This window comes from Chinchilla lanigera, unplaced genomic scaffold, assembly GCF_000276665.1.
Source record: "Chinchilla lanigera isolate Chin_1 unplaced genomic scaffold, ChiLan1.0 scaffold00007, whole genome shotgun sequence".
Lineage (NCBI taxonomy): Eukaryota > Metazoa > Chordata > Mammalia > Rodentia > Chinchillidae > Chinchilla > Chinchilla lanigera.
In genome coordinates, this window is record NW_004955408.1 from 32,815,763 (window position 1) to 32,835,488 (window position 19,726).

General features: G+C 35.9%; 1 protein-coding gene across 2 annotated transcripts; it reads left to right on the forward strand.

Moving 5' to 3' along the window:
• The first annotated feature begins 370 nt into the window (after positions 1 to 370).
• Myot (myotilin) lies at positions 371 to 19,468 on the forward strand. Of its 2 annotated transcripts, none has more exons than XM_005376507.2 (10): positions 371 to 477; positions 3,161 to 3,724; positions 8,048 to 8,222; positions 9,072 to 9,173; positions 11,608 to 11,657; positions 12,226 to 12,358; positions 14,812 to 15,019; positions 17,336 to 17,501; positions 18,212 to 18,345; positions 18,543 to 19,468. In XM_005376507.2, exons 2-10 carry the CDS (start codon positions 3,372 to 3,374, stop codon positions 18,713 to 18,715), a joined length of 1,494 nt encoding a protein of 497 aa, XP_005376564.1. In that variant the 5' UTR covers positions 371 to 477; positions 3,161 to 3,371; the 3' UTR covers positions 18,716 to 19,468. The 2 variants fall into 2 exon arrangements, with proteins under 2 accessions (XP_005376564.1, XP_005376565.1); XM_005376508.2 differs by having other exon boundaries at positions 11,611 to 11,657.
• The last annotated feature ends 258 nt before the right edge of the window (positions 19,469 to 19,726 follow it).

Here is a 19,726-nt window from a genome sequence, read left to right on the forward strand (position 1 = left end):
AGTGGAGAAGTCATAAGAGATAGAAAAATTCATCTTGGAATACTACTTCCCTTCTGGTCCTTGTTTCTCTGACAGGGCAAACGGAAGGCCCTGGCACAATAATGAAGTTGAGTTTTCATTATACTTTTTCTTCATCGTCCAATTCACTGTTCTTTCCCTGCTTGAGCTCGTCGAGCTCCGAGTCAAAATGCATGTCTAAAATAAAGAGGCCTGCAAGAGAAGCTCATGTAATCCCACTCCTTAAATATCACTAAGACATCTGAGATATTGTTTAGATTGTGGACTCTTACTTTGACATGCCAGCATAGGTAGATGGACAGGCAAGCACATCAGATGTCACTGTTTGGCAGCTGATAAAAGTCAGGGGAGCTATAATACTAAGCACAGAGCCACTAGATTAGTCTGTGAGGGAAGGACATGCCGCTTCCTTCCCTTCAATAGTGGGTTCTACCCAGCTGGCACCCTCTGAAACTACGGGTAAGTCCCTTTTTTATTCCTGCTTACAGTCTCGGGTTTTGCTTTTATAAACACAGAGGGGTGTGTGCAAAGGTGATACTCAGATGAAAACTTTGAAAGTCACAATATTATAATGGTGCTATCAAAAATTTAAAGAGAAAGTGATGTAATCATCCCACTAAAATTATACAAAAGACAGAGGGAAAGATAATTGTGTGTCGTTATTTTTACAGCATCGTTTTTCCTTGAAAGTGGACACTTTATCTGACTGTAAATTATGATGGTTACTATGGCCTCAAAATATTTTCTACCAGCCTTTTGTACAAGTCTGCTGCATTAGAGATATTTTAATAGTTAATGATTTTTAAAGGCAGCATTTTTTTAAACTAAGAGATTGAATAATACATTATTGCTAAAATCTTTAAAATTTATGTAATGTTATTTGGAATAAAAGAATACTACCCTGTAATACAATCTATTGTAGAAATGAATTGTTGAACAGTAACTACAAATGTGAAGCAAAGTCTTTTGGAGTTGTTTATATAAATAGCTTCATAAAGTTTTGTTGAGACATGGATAAAATGAAGCTTCTCAAAGAGCATATTTTTAATTGAGCTTTAAAAATACCAGAAATTGTTAACTATACAGGCCAATACCAAAAATAAGACAGCTGACAATCTGAAAACATTCTTGTTGGGAAATCTTTACTGGCTATTTCTCAGTTTGTTCCATGCTTTTTGAAATGGGTTTGAATAATGTGCCTGTTCAGAATAGTAGTTAGGAGCCAATCCCTAGATTCAGTTCTGCAATGGAATAAATAAGCCAACCCCTATTTGCCTTTATATAGAGGCTTTTTGTTTGAGGAGATCTAATTAAAGTTCTCTGTGTAGACGTTTCTCCCCACCAATTTAAAGACCTGCTATCACTCATTTCTATAATGCACTCTGAACATATTTATGTTCATAAACTTGAAATTTAGGAATATAAAACTTTTGAAGTTCTTTTTACATAAGGCATTCCTCTTAACTGTTTAGCTGTATTTTTGTTCTTTACTAAAATTGCTACATACAATCACAAGCTGAAGTTTGGTCTGGAAAAGTTTCATTAATAGTATTTTCATCCACATAGTAACTCAAATAATTATAAGACTTTGTCTTATAATGATGACATGATGATGATAATGATGATAAACAATTGGAATAATTTTTCAATTAAAAGTTTGATTTATCACTGTCTCAGTATTTGTGTATTCTTCATGAAACAAAGTAAATGTATTTTGAATTAAGTTATCTGACATCGTCAATAAAAATAGAATCAGTGTTACAATAATTTATAGGGCTAGTCTTAGTTTATGTCTGTTATAATGTAGCTCAGATTTTCCATACTAATGGAAAACATCAGTCATATATTAATCCTTCAAGGTTGATTTTAACAAATAAAAAGGGAAAATGGGGATCTACAGTATGAAAGCAGGAGGGGCATGGCAGTGCCCAGTAAGGGAAATGGCATCCACTTTTTCTTGGTAATGTACTACACTCATTTATATCTATATATCTATATTTCCTGTTCATCATTTGAAAAAAAATCAATTTCAAAATTAGTTTAAAATACATATCAAATAATAAAAAGAAAACTAAATAATTAAGGAAACATTAAGAACAGTAACTGAAAAGTGCAATCAAAACATAATTTTAAAATTGAATGTTTGGGGCTGGGGATTTAGCTCAGCGGCACAGCGTCTGCCTGGCAAGTGCAAGGTCGAGAGTTCGATTCCCGGTACAGGAAAAAACTAAAATAAAGAAAGAAAGAAAGAAAAGAAAATTGAATGTTTTCAGAATGCGATCTGTAATATGTATTGTACATAAGCATTCAGACAGGAGCACCTTAGTCATAATCAAGTTTAGTACTATGGTCAATTTGGAATTGAGGGGAGGGGAAGAAAGTAGTGAACTATAAGATTAAAAAATCTAGGGCCAGGGATATGGCTCAGCAGCACAAGTGCCTGCCTGGCAAGCATAAGGCCCTGAGTTCGATTCCTGGTACAAAAAAAAATTTTTTTTAAAGACACTCAAAATTGACAAAAATGAATTTCAGATGTTCACTGTACTTTGTGAAATTGAGAAAAAGTGGAAAAAATATGGACATCATAGTAATGTTCTTTACAAAGGAAGCATATTGTTTCCCTTGGTTTATCAAAATGTTCATCAGAGATCATCAGCATATGAATTGGTGTACTGGAAGGGCAATTAATTTATTTTAATGAGCAATGGGAAGAATTCATGCTACATGAAGGCTAATATTACATATTTAACTGCTGTTAACTTTAAATCATGAAATCTCTGTGGTTAATGAATCTTCAGTGTCTGAATATAAGCTAATATGAGACCATAAAGTTATCACACTGAGTATCATTAAAGAGTTTCTTTTCAAAAACAACCTTTTGGAAAACTCAGTTTGGGGGGCTTCTACCATTTGAAGCCCCTTTTAAAGCCTACACCCAGGGAGAAACAAACACTAAGGAATCCTTTTTACTTATCCTCAGGGGAAAAGTCATCTGTGTAAAGACAGAGATAGCAAAAGGAAAAATCTGACACCCTCAAGGTCACCTTAAAGGCACATAAGCTTTAAAATTAAAAAAAAAATTAAATCAAATAAATAATATTGTGCAACAAAAACAGTAACTTAATTATTTCTCCTTTGGAAGGAACAACATTCTTCAAGAGGAGCCCACTCCACCCAAACCAGGAGCACAGTGTTCTCAGGATCTCAGCAGAGAGGGACAGACCAAGGTTACTTCTGACTTCTTGCCGCCTTCTGCAATCCCAGGCTTGCAGCCCCCTCTCTGGGACCCTGCCTTCCCAGAAACAAATCATCATAGTGATAACTTGCTTTCATCTTCCATACACCAGCTAAGCATGTTTAACTACGAACGTCCAAAACACTTCATCCAGTCCCAGAACCCATGTGGCTCCAGGCTGCAGCCTCCTGGACCGGAAACCTCCAGCCTCTCCAGCCAGACCAAACAGTCTTCCATTATTATCCAGCCCCGACAGTGCACAGAGCAAAGATTTTCTGCCTCCTCAACAGTGAGCTCTCACATCACCATGTCCTCCTCCGCTTTTCCTGCTTCCCAACAGCCTGCGGGCTCCAACCCAGGCCAAAGGGTTACAGCCACCTATAACCAGTCACCGGCCAGCTTCCTCAGCTCCATATTACCGTCACACCCTGATTACAGTAGCAGTAAAATCCCTTCTGCTGTGAACGCCAAGTAAGTGAATTTTTTTGTACTGCATCTACAGTGAGTTGTATCTGAGGAGTTTTGAGTGTGTGCTGCAGTTCATTCTGTTCTATCTTTAAAAGCAGTGGAACGCCACAGTTGCATTCCGTGATCTTCCCAGAACACGCTGCACCAGAGTACTGGCTGGCAACAAGAGGTCAGTCTGACCCATGCTCCAGCGGCCAGGCTGTGCTGAACTCAAATGACCCTCAGATGACAACTTACCTATTTTCCATGTAAAAAGGGGTTCTAACAAACCCCCAAACAGTGAACCTTTTGTTTAGGTCTAAGTTCCTCTTGCTGTAAATTTAATTCCTCTGATTGGGCTCAGTGGAGATGAGGAACACCTGTCTGTTCTTCTTCAGCTAGAATTTCCTCTCACATAAGCAAAGGCTATTAAATTTCTTCTCCATCTTAGTCTTTTCTTCCTATCCATTTTCCTCTCTAATCCTAAATATCCACTTGGCTAAAAGAATTTAAAATTAGCATCTAAAAAAGAATTCTGGGATCCAGACACCCACATGTATGAGCTTTCCTTACCATGATGAAAAGGAAGATTTGAATAGATGAAGGGTTATGACCTTAAGGTTTCCTTTGGTAATTAAAACCACAACTTATTCAAATTGCTAGGGTGATCTAAACTCCTAGGAAGAATACTTGCTGCCTTATGCAAGCATGAACTATTTTCACAGCCCAAAGACTGTCATAAGAAAACCTGATATGAAGAAGGACATAGTGCTTGTGCTTTTTTTAAAACATGAACTGAATACTTTGTGCTTATGCAAACATAGGGCTATCAGTTTTCCTATGTCTTGGCTTACTAGAAAATCAGAGAATTAAATTAGAGGCATCTCAAAAGCTGGCTAGGGGGGTATGTCTTACTGCAGCCTTACTGACATATTTGCTGAAACTTCCTCATTTTTCTCAGTCTTCTCTAAAGCTAATTTCTCTAGAAATTCTATTATTGGTGACAACTCTGAAAAACATACTTGAACTGGCTATAGCAATTCAATTTGCAAAGAGACCTTCTCTATCAAAAATCACTAAGGCCAAAATCATTTGTTAGCATGCTATAGATATCAAGTTGAACCACTTCAAATGGCTGATGGTCAATTGTGTTTGACCTACAAAAATGGCATTCCCATGAGCTTGACCTAATATTTTGAAAGGATATCTTCAAGAATAAGAGCCTTTTCTCCCTTCCTTCCCAAATTCCAATCATACCCATATCATACATTGTAGGTTTTTCTTGGTTACATTTACTCATTATTTTTCATCTAGCTTTCTCCATTTTCCAAATTTCCTATGTGAGCATTTTAAAATTTTAAATAATCTTTTATGACTATAATTTTTTTTAGGTTTCTTAAGACAAGGTCTCACTGTGTAATTCAGGCTGTCCCTGAACTCACTGTGTAGCTCAGAATGGCCTCAATCTCACAGTGATCCTCCTGACGCAGACTCTCAAGAGCTGGGATTACAGGTGTGCACCACCATGCCTGGCTATAATATTTATCTTAATATAGTTTTTCAATCCTTTTCCAAATTCCTGCACAGAAAAGAAAGCTATCAAACAGATTTTCACTTGTCCTCAACAGTGTACCTAGTGCTGTGCACAGACCTAAGGGAGGAAGAAAATAAAAAAATAAGCAGAATAAGAAAGAAAGCCTAGGAGGTCCCCAAATCAGACATCAAAGATCCAGGTTTAGCTGTTCCATTTTCAGCAACATAGAGAACTCTTTTAATCTTCCCATGGCCACTTGATACCCATGCTGCGTCCAGCTGTACAGGGTGGAAAGCCCTGGCCCTTTGAACAGCTGTGCACAACGCCCTCATTGTTATGATGGGCTCCAGTTTGCCATGCTTTCTAAAATAATCCCTTGGTTTCTGACCTAGAGAAGTTTGAAAGCGGTTGAGTTTTTCACTGGTAGAAAGTTCTTAAGCAAACGTTTTATTCAGTTGATCAAACTACACACTGAAAATTGAGGGAAACTCTTTAATTTCCATTATTTCTTCCAAAAAGTTTGTTATGTGACATTCAACAAGTACCTTATATGTTTGGTAATTCAGTTTTCTGACCTGTCACAAAATTAACAATTGGGTAATCAATAATAGAAACAGACATATAAGTCAGTGTACAGGTATAATATCAGTTTATAAATAGCATTAGATACCAAGTACTAAATCATATATATTTAGAATAATGGGAAGATTCATAGAATAAAGTGGCTGAGATTTACATATACATCAGTATTTTTCAGGTTTGGTTCCCACAATCTGTCAGAATTTCTAAGACTTATCAGGACAGTCTGAAAATAAATTGTCTAATTTCACTTCAACAAGTATATAATTTGTATAAAGATGGTAAGCTGGCATTAGAAAACACAATATACTAGGCATGGTGACACAGGCCTGTAATACTAGCACTGGGGAGGCTGAGGTAGGAGGGTAGCCTTGAATTCGAGGGCAATATGAGCTAAAACTCAGGTCAAGGCCAGCCAGAACTACAAAATGGGACTCTGTCTAAAAAAAGAACATAAACATAAAACAAACAAGACAAAAACCAACAATAAGCTATTAAAATTCCATACCACTGGAAGAATATGAGATTTAAAAGACCAAAAGAATTTTCCACTTTTGTCTGAGAATTCAGTCTTGAGGAGTGAAAAAAACTATTTCAACACTTGCTTTGGTATTTACTTAGCTGGAAAAGTAAGATATTAGTTAAGGATTAATATAGACAACTGTGAAAATCTGAACATTTGAAATGTAACTTGGGGAAATGTGTACCAATCACTTTCGATACAGAGCATTTTGCATACAATGAAAAATATTCATTTACTGAGCTGACAGAGTCTTCTGTACCCATGTTTTGCATTACTGGATATAAAATGATACAATCATAAATAACATGAAACTGTTTTTTTCTTTAGTGTGCTTGTAATCTAATGATTACTAACCAAGTTCCCAAAGTCAGCAAAAGTGAAAACTCTGGCTCCAGTCAGAAGACATACAATTCCACTTAGCTCACACGTCCTTTTAATGATCCTTGAGAACATTCGGACAGGAATATATCAGAGAACAGACCAAGGTTATCTGGATAAGTAGAGAAGTTTTGTTATGGAGATAGTAAATTTTCCCATATTAAATAGATCGTTGCAAGCTTCCCAGGTCCCCGTAGTGACTGCAACAAGTAAACTAGATTAGAAATGAACAAAATCCAGCTAAGCATGATGGCACATGCCTGTAATCCCAGTACACAGGAGGCTGAGGCAGGAAGACTAGCATGAGTTGGAGGCCAGCCTGGACTACATAGTGAGTTCAAGACCATCCTGGCCTACACAGCGAGACCTGTCTCAAAAAGATTGTTTTAAAAAACACTGAACAAAGCACTATGAGAAGTCTGAACAACTTAACAGGGCTAAAAATACAAGATTTCCTAAATTGTGCCCCTCCCCTGTGTTAGAAACAATGAGGAAACTTTAGGAGAGGTAAGGACAGGTTAGAAGTAAATTTAGGAACCAAACTCTTCCACTGCTACTCAAATCTGTATTTTTTAACCCATTTTTTCAGCTGCATTTCTTCTTCTACCTGGCCTCATCATCCCCCTTTTTTTTTTTTTTCACTAAAAATGACTTTGGCAATGCTGAAGAAACCATTATTTTAAATTTCTCTGTTACATAGCACAATGCTTGGATTTTCTAGACAATAAAATTAATATAAATTGGAAATTGATAGGAAAACCAGAGAAGGTAAGCTGTAGATTACATTCAGAGCAATAGAGCATTCACTAAAAACCGGTGGTAGACTGGGAGATGTCCAACAATTAGCTCTAGGGGACAGGCCCATGGCTTCCTTTCTCCCATTCCCCCAGTATAAATGCTTCCACCACCACCAGTTTCATAGTGACAGGTAGCTAAGAAGAGATGCTAAAACACAGCTCTCCTGAACCCAGAGGAGCCACTTCTAGCACACGATTGTTTAATGTCCATCCATCAATCAAACTAAAGAAATTCAACTGGAACACCAGAAGAACTCAAGCTACTATTAACTAGACTTAACTCTCACATTCTTTAGGGAAGGTCTTCAAGGAAGGATGTCATCCGTATGCCTAAATTCTTCCTTCTCCCATTTAATTTTCATTAACAAAGGAGGGGAAAAAGGAGTAATCCTTCTCAACTATTTTTAGGGCAAATGATACTTCTAATAAAACTAATAGTCTGAGGTGGTAAATTCCACCTATTTAAAGATAACTTACAAAATGGAATCACTTCTATTTGATAAAAATTCTAAATCTTTTCTTCTTTCTTTTTAAAGCTATCAACAACCCTCAGTTGGCCAACCTGTAAATGCTAAGCCAGCCCAAACTGCAAATGCTAAGCCCACACCAAGGACTCCTGACCATGAAATACAAGGATCCAAAGAAGCTTTGATTCAGGATTTGGAGAGAAAGCTGAAATGCAAGGAAGCCATTCTGCATAATGGAAATCAAGTGGGCAAGAGATCTCTTTTGTACAAAAGGCCAATTAAACTATGAAAATCTAATTTCAATAGGAAAGTTCTTTCTGTCTCATAGATTTATGTTCACATAGGCAACAAAGAATGATTATCCAAAAATGAGGAATATTGGTGTGCTATTTTGTATTACTCTGTGAAATCAAGTATTGGATTTCCACAGCAAAAGAATAAAGCTAATGAAAAATCAATCTGCTTCAATGAAAAATTTGTTTTAAATATTACTCTCATAAAATGTCTGATAGCCAAATAACTAATAAGAAATGCTATCAACCCAACATTTTGTTGGTGTATAATATTAATGGGCAAATAAGCACAGCTATAATTCTTACATATTTCTTACTATATACATATTATCACCCACTTCTCTTTGCAATCGTACTACTTCCCTTTAATCCAAATACATTTAGCATATCAGTTGTAAGGCTCTCAATCAGACTCCAAGTCATCAGCATTCATTTAATAAAACTATTTCTGAACATGAGGGTAGGGAATACTATGTTTAAAAACAGAGGAGATTAAGATATGCAGAACAACAAGGAAGGGAAAGATCACCTGACTTGGGAGAAACTTATTTAAGGATGATAATGGCCACATAGGAGCAAAAAGAAATCCCATGGGAATCTTTACTAGGGATGAGCAAAGTTATACAAAATGAAAGGAAAATGCTTTGAGTGGAAGAAAGTGGTTCTTTGAATAATATAGAATCTATCTATAATTCCATAGATAGAACTACACTTCTTTGAAGTTCGTACTTAGTTAGTTTTAATAAGGTAAACACCTTGCAGTAAATCTAACCACTATCTGCTAATGACTTCCTTTAAAGCGGCTGACGTATGAGGAGAAGATGGCTCGCAGATTGCTCGGACCACAGAATGCAGCTGCTGTGTTTCAGTCTCAGAGCAGTGATGCACCAGATTCACCACAGGTAAACTACAACACTCTTTATCTAACTAAAACATTTTTTTTCACAGATGGGGTCTTGCTATATTGCCTAAGTTGGCCTCAAACTGCCATGCTCTAGCAATCCTTTTGCATTGGCCTTCCAGGTAACTGGGACCATAGTTGTGTACTATCATTGTACCCAGCTTAGAGCACTTTTATTCTGTGCAATTTTAAAAGGTCTGCTTTCCTACATGCTTATAAATAACATTGGAAAAAATCAATCACCACATATATATGAGATACACTTGTGTGTGTGTTAAATTTTACCCTATGTTCTGTAGTTCTAATATCCATATATGAAATGTCACAAAGTGAGAACACCAGGAGACTAATCAAATTACTTTTTGTCTGGACATTTAGGGGTCATTAGATCTAGGACTCTTTTTATGTCTACATGGATAGGGAATTTGAGTTGTGAATCTTTTTTTGTTGCTGTTGTTGTTGTTTTTTGTTTTTGGTCTTTTTGAGACAGGGTCTTGCTATGTAGTTCAAGGGGGCCTTGAGCTCACTTTGTAGCCCAGGCTGGTCTCGAACTCTCAACAATCCTCCTTGCTCAGCCCCCGGAGTGCTGGGATTATAGGCATGCGCCACCACACCCGGCCCTAAATTATGAATCTTTAACAGGATAGATGTTAAAAGTCTAAATCAAAGTAATCATAATCTTTTCTTATAAGTTGTCAGTCACTTCAATATTATTTTAAACTATGCTTGTAATAGTAATGAAACATCTAATTCTTTTTGACATGTTTCTGTATTCAAAAATGTTATTTGTTTAAAAAACAAACAAAAACTCCTCTGAGTAATAACTCTAAGATTAATGATACATCTTTTCCAAGAAGGGATTAGCTTGATGGAGAGCATAAAGTGAGTATCCCACCGGCTGACCAACTTGATTTTAATAACCGACTTAACCCTCCCCTAAAAAATGTATGGTGGGAGAGGAAACTGAAGTGTTACTGCTTGCTTTTGTCTTCCTTCTCACTCATTCCTTCCCTGAGAATCCACAAGAAACTGGCCTGAAACAAGGAATTCAAAAATTCTAAGCTTCCAAGTATAGAAAAGTGAAAATAAGATTTTTGCTTCTGTAGATTTAGAAATAGGATGAAGCAGGGCCATAAGCTTATGTCTACTAGTGGAAATTACTTGAAGCAATATTAAACTGAAGACTGTTTAATCTTACAAATGAATCACATATGATTCTAAGGACAAAGATGTATTATTTTTCCCATTCATTCTGAAGGTGATGATAATACCAGGGAAAAAGCAGCAGAAACATCACTATGAAATCAGAAAAGATAAATCTTATTTTTTAATACTTCAACTAACATGTGAATAATACAGTGTCATCAAATTATGGTATGACTAAAATATCTCACTTCTGAATATAATATATTCAAACCAGAAGTCAAAACTTAACTTGGATATTTTAAATTCAATTGGATTATTTATATTTTATTCCAAAATATTAGTTGATTTGATGGATTGCTGAATTGACCAGTTGTTTTGGTATTTGATTTAAAGAACATTAATGCTAGCTAAAAATTATTATAGAGATGTAAGACTTGTTTTAAAAGGAGAAAATATATTAGCTAAAGAGATTTTTTCCCAAAATAAATAATTTATACTCAGATTGTCTACATTTCTACAAATGTGTAGTTTAGACATTTGGTCTAGAACTATATTTGCCACTTCTTTTTATCTCTTTTTACCAATAATAATAAAATACACAAAATATGCTTAGCCATTTAATCAGTTAATTAATAATTCTTAATTTTATTTTCAAATAGAACTAATTTTCTGGGGCACAAATATAAAGCTTAAAATATGTTTGCGTAAATATGTCCTTTTAAGCAGGAAGCAATTAATGCTAGATTTCCAAGCTTTTTTTATAGTTCTACATATATTTCTAATGGTGTCCAACAGAATTTTGTGCCATGAGCTAAAAAGAGAAGTATTTTCCAGTCTAATATGTGTTTACTGCTATTGGTGCCACCCTTGAGCCGAGGGCATAACACCCTATATCTACTGCCAACACAAATGAGTTCATGTCTATTCCTGTTTTGCTAAAGGACAATCCGTACTATGTGCTTCCATTTCAGATAACCAAGGGAACACATCATCCTTTGTCATAAAATAGTCATGTGAAAAAAGAACACCATCAATTCCAAGATTAACTAATTTTCATAAACTTATAAACTTATACCTGCTGAATAGTCCTGTTAATTCTGAGGATTTCTTGCTACAGACATAGTTATTGTACTACAATTTAAATGCTTAAAAGCTGAATATATAAAATTGACTATGTCTCTACAAATACAACCAAATAGAAATGTTCCTTTCAACTACAGCTGCTTAATCTTGCTTCTTTTAAAGCTAGTAGTGCCATGTTAACATTCTCACTTTGTTTTAATTTCAAGCAGCACAACTCAGAACACGCACGACTGCAAGTTCCCACAGCACAAGTAAGGTAAACATTTCTTCTCAGTTTTTAAAAGAATATTTGTTTTGCTGTCTAAAATATTTTCACCTTAAAATGTGATGTTTATAAAATTTTCAGGCTTACTCCATACCTTTTAAAAAACACAAGGGAATTTCCATAATGTTGAAGATGATGACAAAAACTTTTATAGTAATTATCAGAGGAAGTTTTAAAAATGTTTTTGGTTAAATAAGAGAAAACCAGTCTCCATGTTGAATAACTTTCCAATGACAATGGAAATCCAATTCTCATATTATAATCTTTGTAGGCAACAAGAATAATCCATGTGGTACTCATAGATCAGTGTCTTCATCAACTTATAGCACTGCAAAAAACAAAGATGTAACATTTGTATCCAGTGTTTCTAAGTTGACACCTAATAGTCTTCAAATACAACACAGCTAAATACAGCCCGAAGGTCCGTCTCCATTGTGATTATGTCATCAGATCAAACAGCAAATACTGGGCTTTTAAACTTGATGACCAAACTGTATTCGTTTGAAGAAAAAAGCAATGGCAACATTTATGCACAATTATTGTTAAAATATCTTTATAGAAGTAGATCATCCTCGAGAGGAGATGTGAATGATCAGGATGCAATCCAGGAGAAATTTTACCCACCACGTTTCATTCAAGTGCCAGAAAACATGTCAATTGAAGAAGGAAGATTCTGCAGAATGGACTTCAAAGTAAGAGAAGAGTTTTTAAATACTGGAGAAAATTTACCAATTGGTTACTAAGTTTTTAAAAATGTCCTCTTCCTACTTCATAGCTTGCCACATGGCTTGAAAATAATACACAATGGTTAAGAACCAAATTCTGGAGTCAAGCTGACCTGGATTTGAATCCAGGCTCTTTGAATCCTGCCGCTTTCCAGCTGTATAAACTTAGACAAGTTATTTAATCCTTCTGTGTTTTTGTTTCCTCATCTGCGAAATGGTAGTAACAAAAATACTTACCTAACAAAGTTATGACGATTCCCTAGGAAAATAGGCACGTCTAATAAATACTCTAAGTGAAGATACCCTAATAGAATTTCTAAACTGTAATGTACCTCTAATTCTCCTCCATCAACCAATTTAAGCCACCTTGCTTTCTCTTCACCTGAAAGAGCTCTTCAGGATAGAACAGCATGTTAGAAGAGTTTTTTTGATGGAGGGGTGTCGGGAGTATTTTTTCATTTTATTGTTGCATATTAGTTATACAGAATAAAGGGTCTCACTTTGGCACGGTTATGCATGTACATAACATACTTTGATTGTTTTAACCCCCTATTTCTGCTCTCCTGCTTCCCTTCTACCTCCCACCTCCACCCCAATAGAGTGCATTTTCATTATCCTCACTTTGGAGAACTTTTTTCAAGTTTCCTTTTTGGGCCAGAGATATAGCTCAGTGGCACAGCACCTGCCGGGCAAGCACAAGATCCTGAGTTGCATTCTTGATACCCCCCAAAAAAAAGATTTCTTATAAATAAATTAATGTTAAGGTTCATTTAAAAGCATTTAACAAATTGCCAATCATGTGGTACACTATAGCTCAAAACATAGCCAGAAAACCCACATAATTTCCATGGTCCTTGTGGAAATCAATGTAATATAAAGCAATATTCAGAATATGGGAATTTAAAACTATTTTAACAGCAGGTGAAAGAGACAGGGTTGGGGATAGTCTGAAAATAATATATGGTATTAATTTTGAGGGTTTTACTTCTACTATTTTGTTTTAAAAATTATACATACCTTTTTGAGCTCCTGCTGTCCATTTTCAATCACAGAGCCAGGTACTACAATTGTGAAAATCCATAAATGGACAAATGAGTTCCAGCGATGCTATGCTTTAAAATTCTGTCATGTCATAAAAAAATGTTCAGTACCTTTGGCCATTAAAGAAATGCAAATTAAAATCATACCGAGGTTCCATGTTACTCCTCTAGGAATAGTTATCATCAAGGACTCAAGAAAGAATCAAAAAAACAAATCAAATGCAGGGGAGGTTGCAGAGAAAAAGAAATCCTTCTACACTGTTGTTTTTGCTGGAGATGTAAACTAGAACAACCACTACAGAAATCAGTATAAAGACTCCTCAAACAATTAAAAACAGAAATTCCATTTGACCCAGCTATACTTCTGGGTATCTTCCCAAATGATTTAAATTCATCATATACAGAGACACTCGCATACTCATGCTTACAGCAGCACAATTCACAATAGCTAAATTATGAAAGTGGCCTATATGCCTATCAAAAGATGAATGGATAAAGAAAATGTACTATATATAGTATATACAATGGAGTACTACTTAGCCATAAAGAAGGATAAATTTGAGCCATTTAGTGTTTTGTTTTTGTTTTTTTGAATTTTGTAATCATCATGTAATCCTGGCTGGACTCAAACTTACTATGTAGCCCAGGCTTGCCTCAAACTTGCACCAATCCTCTTGCCTCAGCCCGCCCAGTACTGGAATCACAGGCCTGCACTGCCACACCTGGCAAATTGGAGCCATTTGAAGGAAAATGGGTGGATTTTGAGACAATAGTGCTAAGTGAAGTAAACACACACAAAAAGTTAAATGTCAGATGGTTTCCCTTATACAAAAAGCCCCAAATTTAAATAATGTAAAGAGCAAAATAAAGGGAGACACTGGGAAACAGGGTGATAGACTTCGTGGTGATGAGAAGGGAACTTGGAGGGGGGGTAAGAAGGACAAGGAAGGAGAAAAGAGCAAGATGCCATGTGTACCGACTCCCCAAACGTGTTTCATTATTATGGATTGCAAACACAGACTATTAAAACATGTTAAAAACCAAAGCAATTAAGGAGAGTGATGGCCGATGGTGCTAACGTTCTGTACTCTAATCAAGTTTCTCACATGTACAGAATTCAAGAGTATATCTTCAAGGCTTTCCGGTGTATATTTTATATGTTATAATCAGATACAGCAACAGATTTTGACATGGAGCTTAAACTCTTCATCCACTTCAAGAGCTGCATGTTTGAGATATGTTAAAATAAAATACTCAGGTCTTACTCAGCTTTCCATCATACATTTTAAAGATCATCTTGCCCCTAGTGTCACAGTAAATAAGAAAAATAGCAAACTATTAAAAATAAAATCCCGTTGTGCCCTGTGTCCGTGTGTCTAGGTGAGCGGACTGCCAGCCCCTGATGTGTCATGGTATCTAAATGGAAGGCCAGTGCAGTCCGACGAGCTGCACAAAATGATAGTCTCTGAGAAGGGCTTTCACTCTCTCATCTTCGAAGTGGTCAGAACCTCAGACGCAGGGGCTTACGTGTGCATGGCCAAGAACAGAGCGGGAGAGGCCACCTTCACTGTGCAGCTGGACGTCCTCGGTAAGCCTCCAGAAACACCCTTGAAATCCACCCATGTTGAAAAAGAAAGAAAATATTTTTACAGTGTTCTAAGAAAAGGTATTAAAAAAGAAAATCCCAGAGACCTCATGTTCAAAGTTAATGTCTAAATAACCGAGTGGAATGCTGATTGTTTTTTAAAAATGAATGGCATTAATGTGACATGATGTTTGCTGAAAGTGAAATAACCAGTGTCGTGTTTAGTAACAGAAGAATGTATCTATTTGAAGATCTGCTTGTTCTCAGCTGGGTTATTTTGGTGGTTAAACATGCTGCGTTGTCATTAGAGTTATTATCAATATTATTTTATTTTTCACATATCTCTACAACAATCAAAATAGATTTTTTGAGGAAAAGTCAGTGAAACTGAAGTGATAGATTTACAACAAAAGCTTTTCTAGAAAAGAAATAAAGAAACTGTACAAGTTTAGATTAAACAAGATAGTATAAGCGTTGCTACTTATAATTTAGGGTTTCAAAGTAAAAGGCTTAGTCCAACCATTTCTCTGGTTCATAGTTTAAAGTCATCAGTGTGAACCATGATTTTTACAGCATGGTCATAAACTATCATACTTCTAAGTGCACAGTTTAAAATTGGAAATGTCAGCTTTTAGCTTTACACTATGTTTCCCTAGGAAAATTGTCTCTATAACAAAAACATGCTTACTTGCTTTAGAAAACAGGAATGATAAAACCTATACCATCAAATTTGGTATTGGGAGGGCAGGTCTTATGAAATTTGTGTCCAGAGTTTAAATGTTACAATTTAAACACTTTAAATACACCACCACTGTAGCAGTATGATTGCATAAGAGATATTTCACTATAATTTACTGCTTATTACATAAGTGCCTGATCAGGCTAAAGAACAAGATTCTACCCTAAATCAATGAAAAATCCTTAAAATTACATATTCTAGGATACACTGAGGGGCCTCAATCTAAGAAAAATATTAATGAGCTGGGAATAACACACACACAATTCAAGTGATTAAGCTTTGAGCAAATTCTATGTATGACAATGGCTTCAGAAATACTTTAATATTATAGCTCAGACCTTGGCTGGCATTTGTCCAAAGTCCTCATTACTCCCTCAGGAAAGCCAGAGTTATAATATTGTACCATCATTTTCCCTGTACATCAAGTACTTGAAGTCATAACAATTACTGATATTTTCATATTACTTTTAAGTTTACAAACTATCTCTTTATTCATTGTTCCACTTGATTATTTTGTGTGGTAGGCACAGCAGTCCCTTCCTTTTACTTTAGGAATTTTTTTAACAATAGTTAAAATTGAGGATAAGAGAAACTGAAAAAAAATTTTCCAACTCGATGTGGCTTGTGGACCAATAGAGCCTGTGTGTGTATGTGTGTGTTGGTGTTTTTTTTCTTGTGCTGGAGATCAAACCCACAACCTTGTGCATGCTAAGGTAAATGTAAATGCTCTTATCATTGAGCTAGGCCCCCTCAAATGCAGAACTTGAACCCAATTTGTATATGTTGTTATCCTTCCCCACCACTCATGCTGCCTCCCACTACATGAGATAACTTAAATTCTTTGAAGAAGCCAGGCTTGGTGGTACACGCCTGTAATCCCAGTATTTGGGAAGCTGAGGCAGGAGGATCGTCATGAGTTTGCGACCAGCCTGAGCTACAAAGTGAGCTCAAGGCCATCCTGAACTGCATAGCGAGACCCTGCCTCAAAAAGACAAAAAATAATAATAATAATTCTTTGAAGAAAATATGATTATAATGTCAATGAATCCTTTTACAGTATTACAGTTTTAGAACTCTAGTACAGAGAGCAATGTATATTACAGTATCTTGATTAAAACTTTTTAAAAGCTTACAATCCTGTTGTTGCTTTTATTTTTTTAAAGAGAAAAAATTAAAATAACAATAAAAGAGTCTCAAAACAGGTTAGTAGGAGAGTTACAATAATTAATACATCGTGTATTGTTATCTTCATGGTGGCTATTCAGAGTATAAGATATAGGCGTGATATCTGGTCCAAACAATATTTACACAAACCTTTCTTTTCAATGAACTAAGAGAAACTAGCTGTATAACTACCTTAACTATCTTGTGTATAAATATCTTCTTTTCTTTTTCCCTTCCTTCCTTTCTCCTTTCCCCACCACCGTTTTTTTCTTTTGAACAGTTTCTTCCCAATTCACACTATCTATTGTCGTTGTTGCTTTTAAAAACTTTTAATGTCAGCAAACAAATTTGTTATAATTTTTTTGACTTACTATTTTTATAATATTCTCAATATTTGAATTTTTATTAATATGTAGCAAAAGAACATAAAAGGGCACCAATGTTTATCTACAAACCACAGAGCAAAAAGGTTTTTGAGGGAGAGTCAGTGAAACTAGAATGTCAGATCTCAGCAATACCTCCACCAAAGCTTTTCTGGAAAAGAAATAATGAAATGGTGCAATTCAACACCGACCGAATAAGGTAAGATAAGTATTCCTAGACTTACCCATAGCTTATTTGGATGAATTCAGTTATACTTTAGCATATTTTATAAATGATAGTTATTATCTCAATTTTTCTAGTTTAAAAATATACAGAAGTATAATAAAAGTTAAATAAGTTAGATCCACTAATCAAAATTTAAGGCAGAAACTACCTTTTCAGCAACAATGAAGAAAGATGGCTCAAAGACATAAATTATATAAACAAAATTAGGGGGAAAAGGAGAGCCGGGCATGGTGGCACATACCTGCAATCCCAGCACTCTGGAGGCAGAGGCAGGAGGATCAAAAGTTCAAGTCCAGGGCTGCGGGTATAGCTCAGCTGCACAAGCGCCTGCCTGGCAACTCAAGGTCCTGAGTTTGATTCCTGGTATAAAAAAATAAAAATAAAAGAAGAGTTCAAGTCCAATCTGAGCTATATACCAAGATTCCGTCTCAAAAATAAAAGAGTGGGAGAGTGGTTTTGGTTTTTTTGGTGCGTTGTGCTGGGGAATCGAGCCCAGTGCTTTGTGTAGCCTCAGGTGGATGGTTAATGTAAAAACACCAATAGCCTTTTGACAATGACTAGATACAGCCGTGGAATTTTAATGGCTGCTTTTTCTTCTTATTTGTAGATTAGGTAGATCAGAGATATAACTTCAGCTTTCACTAAAAAATCCTAACTCCTGTGCTTTCATGTATTTTTTCCAGCTTGTATCACGATAACACGGGAAGAGTTACTTTACTGATAAAAGATGTAAACAAGAAAGATGCGGGGTGGTACACCGTGTCTGCAGTCAATGAAGCTGGTGTGACCACATGTAACACAAGATTAGATGTTACGGGTATGTCATTATCAACCCGAGTGTTCAGATGCATTTAACCAAGAAGATTTAATGAGAAACACAAATCCCAGCATAGCCTAAAATCTGAGGAATTTTCTCCATAATCAGTTTACTTGTTTCCCTGAAAATGCAGCCCAAATATAACCCATTTGTTGAGAACAGACCTTCTGAACTGACTTTTATTTGATCTGTTTCAGCCCGTCCAAACCAGACTCTTCCAGCTCCTAAGAAGTTGCGTGTTCGACCAACTTTCAGCAAGTACTTAGCGCTGAATGGAAGAGGGCTGGATGTGAAACAAGCCTTCAACCCCGAAGGAGAGTTTCAGCGTCTGGCAGCTCAGTCTGGACTCTATGAAAGTGAAGAACTTTAATTACTTTACCCACACTGGAAAACAACAACTATGCTATTAGTAGTACATTTGATGATGTTTTAAAAATAAATCCATAGCTGTATTAACAGATTATGGCTTTCACTAGGTAATATAACTAATACACATTTATATTATATATCCTCTGACTCTTGCACATTCTATTTACTTCTCTGATTTGCGCAGCCTACAGTTAGCATGAGTACATGGATTTATGTTGTGGAAGAGTATCTTAAATTGTGGGATCATAGGATGTAAGTCATACACATTTAACAATTGCAAGTTATGAATTAATAACTGAAGCACCTCTAATGCTCTAATGCTTGCAATAAGATTTCCTGGTACTGCTCTCTATGTACTGTTTTACCTGTTTTCTTGTAGGAATACTAACACGATATAAATTATCTGAGTGGCCCATAGTTTCATGTCAAAAGAGAATAAAATTGCAACAGTTAAAACAGACCGTCTCCTCTTCATAAGAGTATAGACCTTTTACAAGAAAACTTCTGGGTTTTATATATTAAACAACACTCAGCAAAACCTAGGAATAACATCTAAAAGGGGCAACAATATTGTTTTCTAGGACAGTGTGATATTCTCAGCTTAGTAAACTCCTGAACCTGAGAGACTTTCTGTCGCAACAGTTCCCATCACAGCTAAATTTCTCTTGAATTTGTGATTTTTTTTTTTTGTTAACCAAAAAGGTCTCTAAATCTCGAAGATCTATTTGAGTTCAGTGGAATAAAATTAAGCCTCGAGATGTCATCTGCCTCATTCTTACATTCAGTGTAAATCTGAATCTATTTTTACATGTTTTCCCTCCCACAGTTTCAGATTTAAGTAACCTGTTACATTAGACTGTAAAATTTTATGAGCCTCTGCCTGTGTAAGCACAAACCAGCAAAGATCCTTTTATTAACTTATTTAAGCTAGGACAGTGGCCTTTGCCTTTCTCGATGACTTCTGGTCCACTGACAGGCTGCCTTTTTCTCTGCCTGTCCTATTTGTGTGTGT

Bases quoted from the DNA above. Each gene is read 5' to 3' on its own strand.
- Myot (XM_005376507.2), top strand. From the start codon at position 3,372: ATGTTTAACTACGAACGTCCAAAACACTTCATCCAGTCCCAGAACCCA. The intron at 11,658-12,225 runs GTAAACATTTCT...ATATCTTTATAG, and splicing joins GTTCCCACAGCACAAGTAAG to AAGTAGATCATCCTCGAGAG. The intron at 15,020-17,335 runs GTAAGCCTCCAG...ATTAATATGTAG, and splicing joins TGTGCAGCTGGACGTCCTCG to CAAAAGAACATAAAAGGGCA.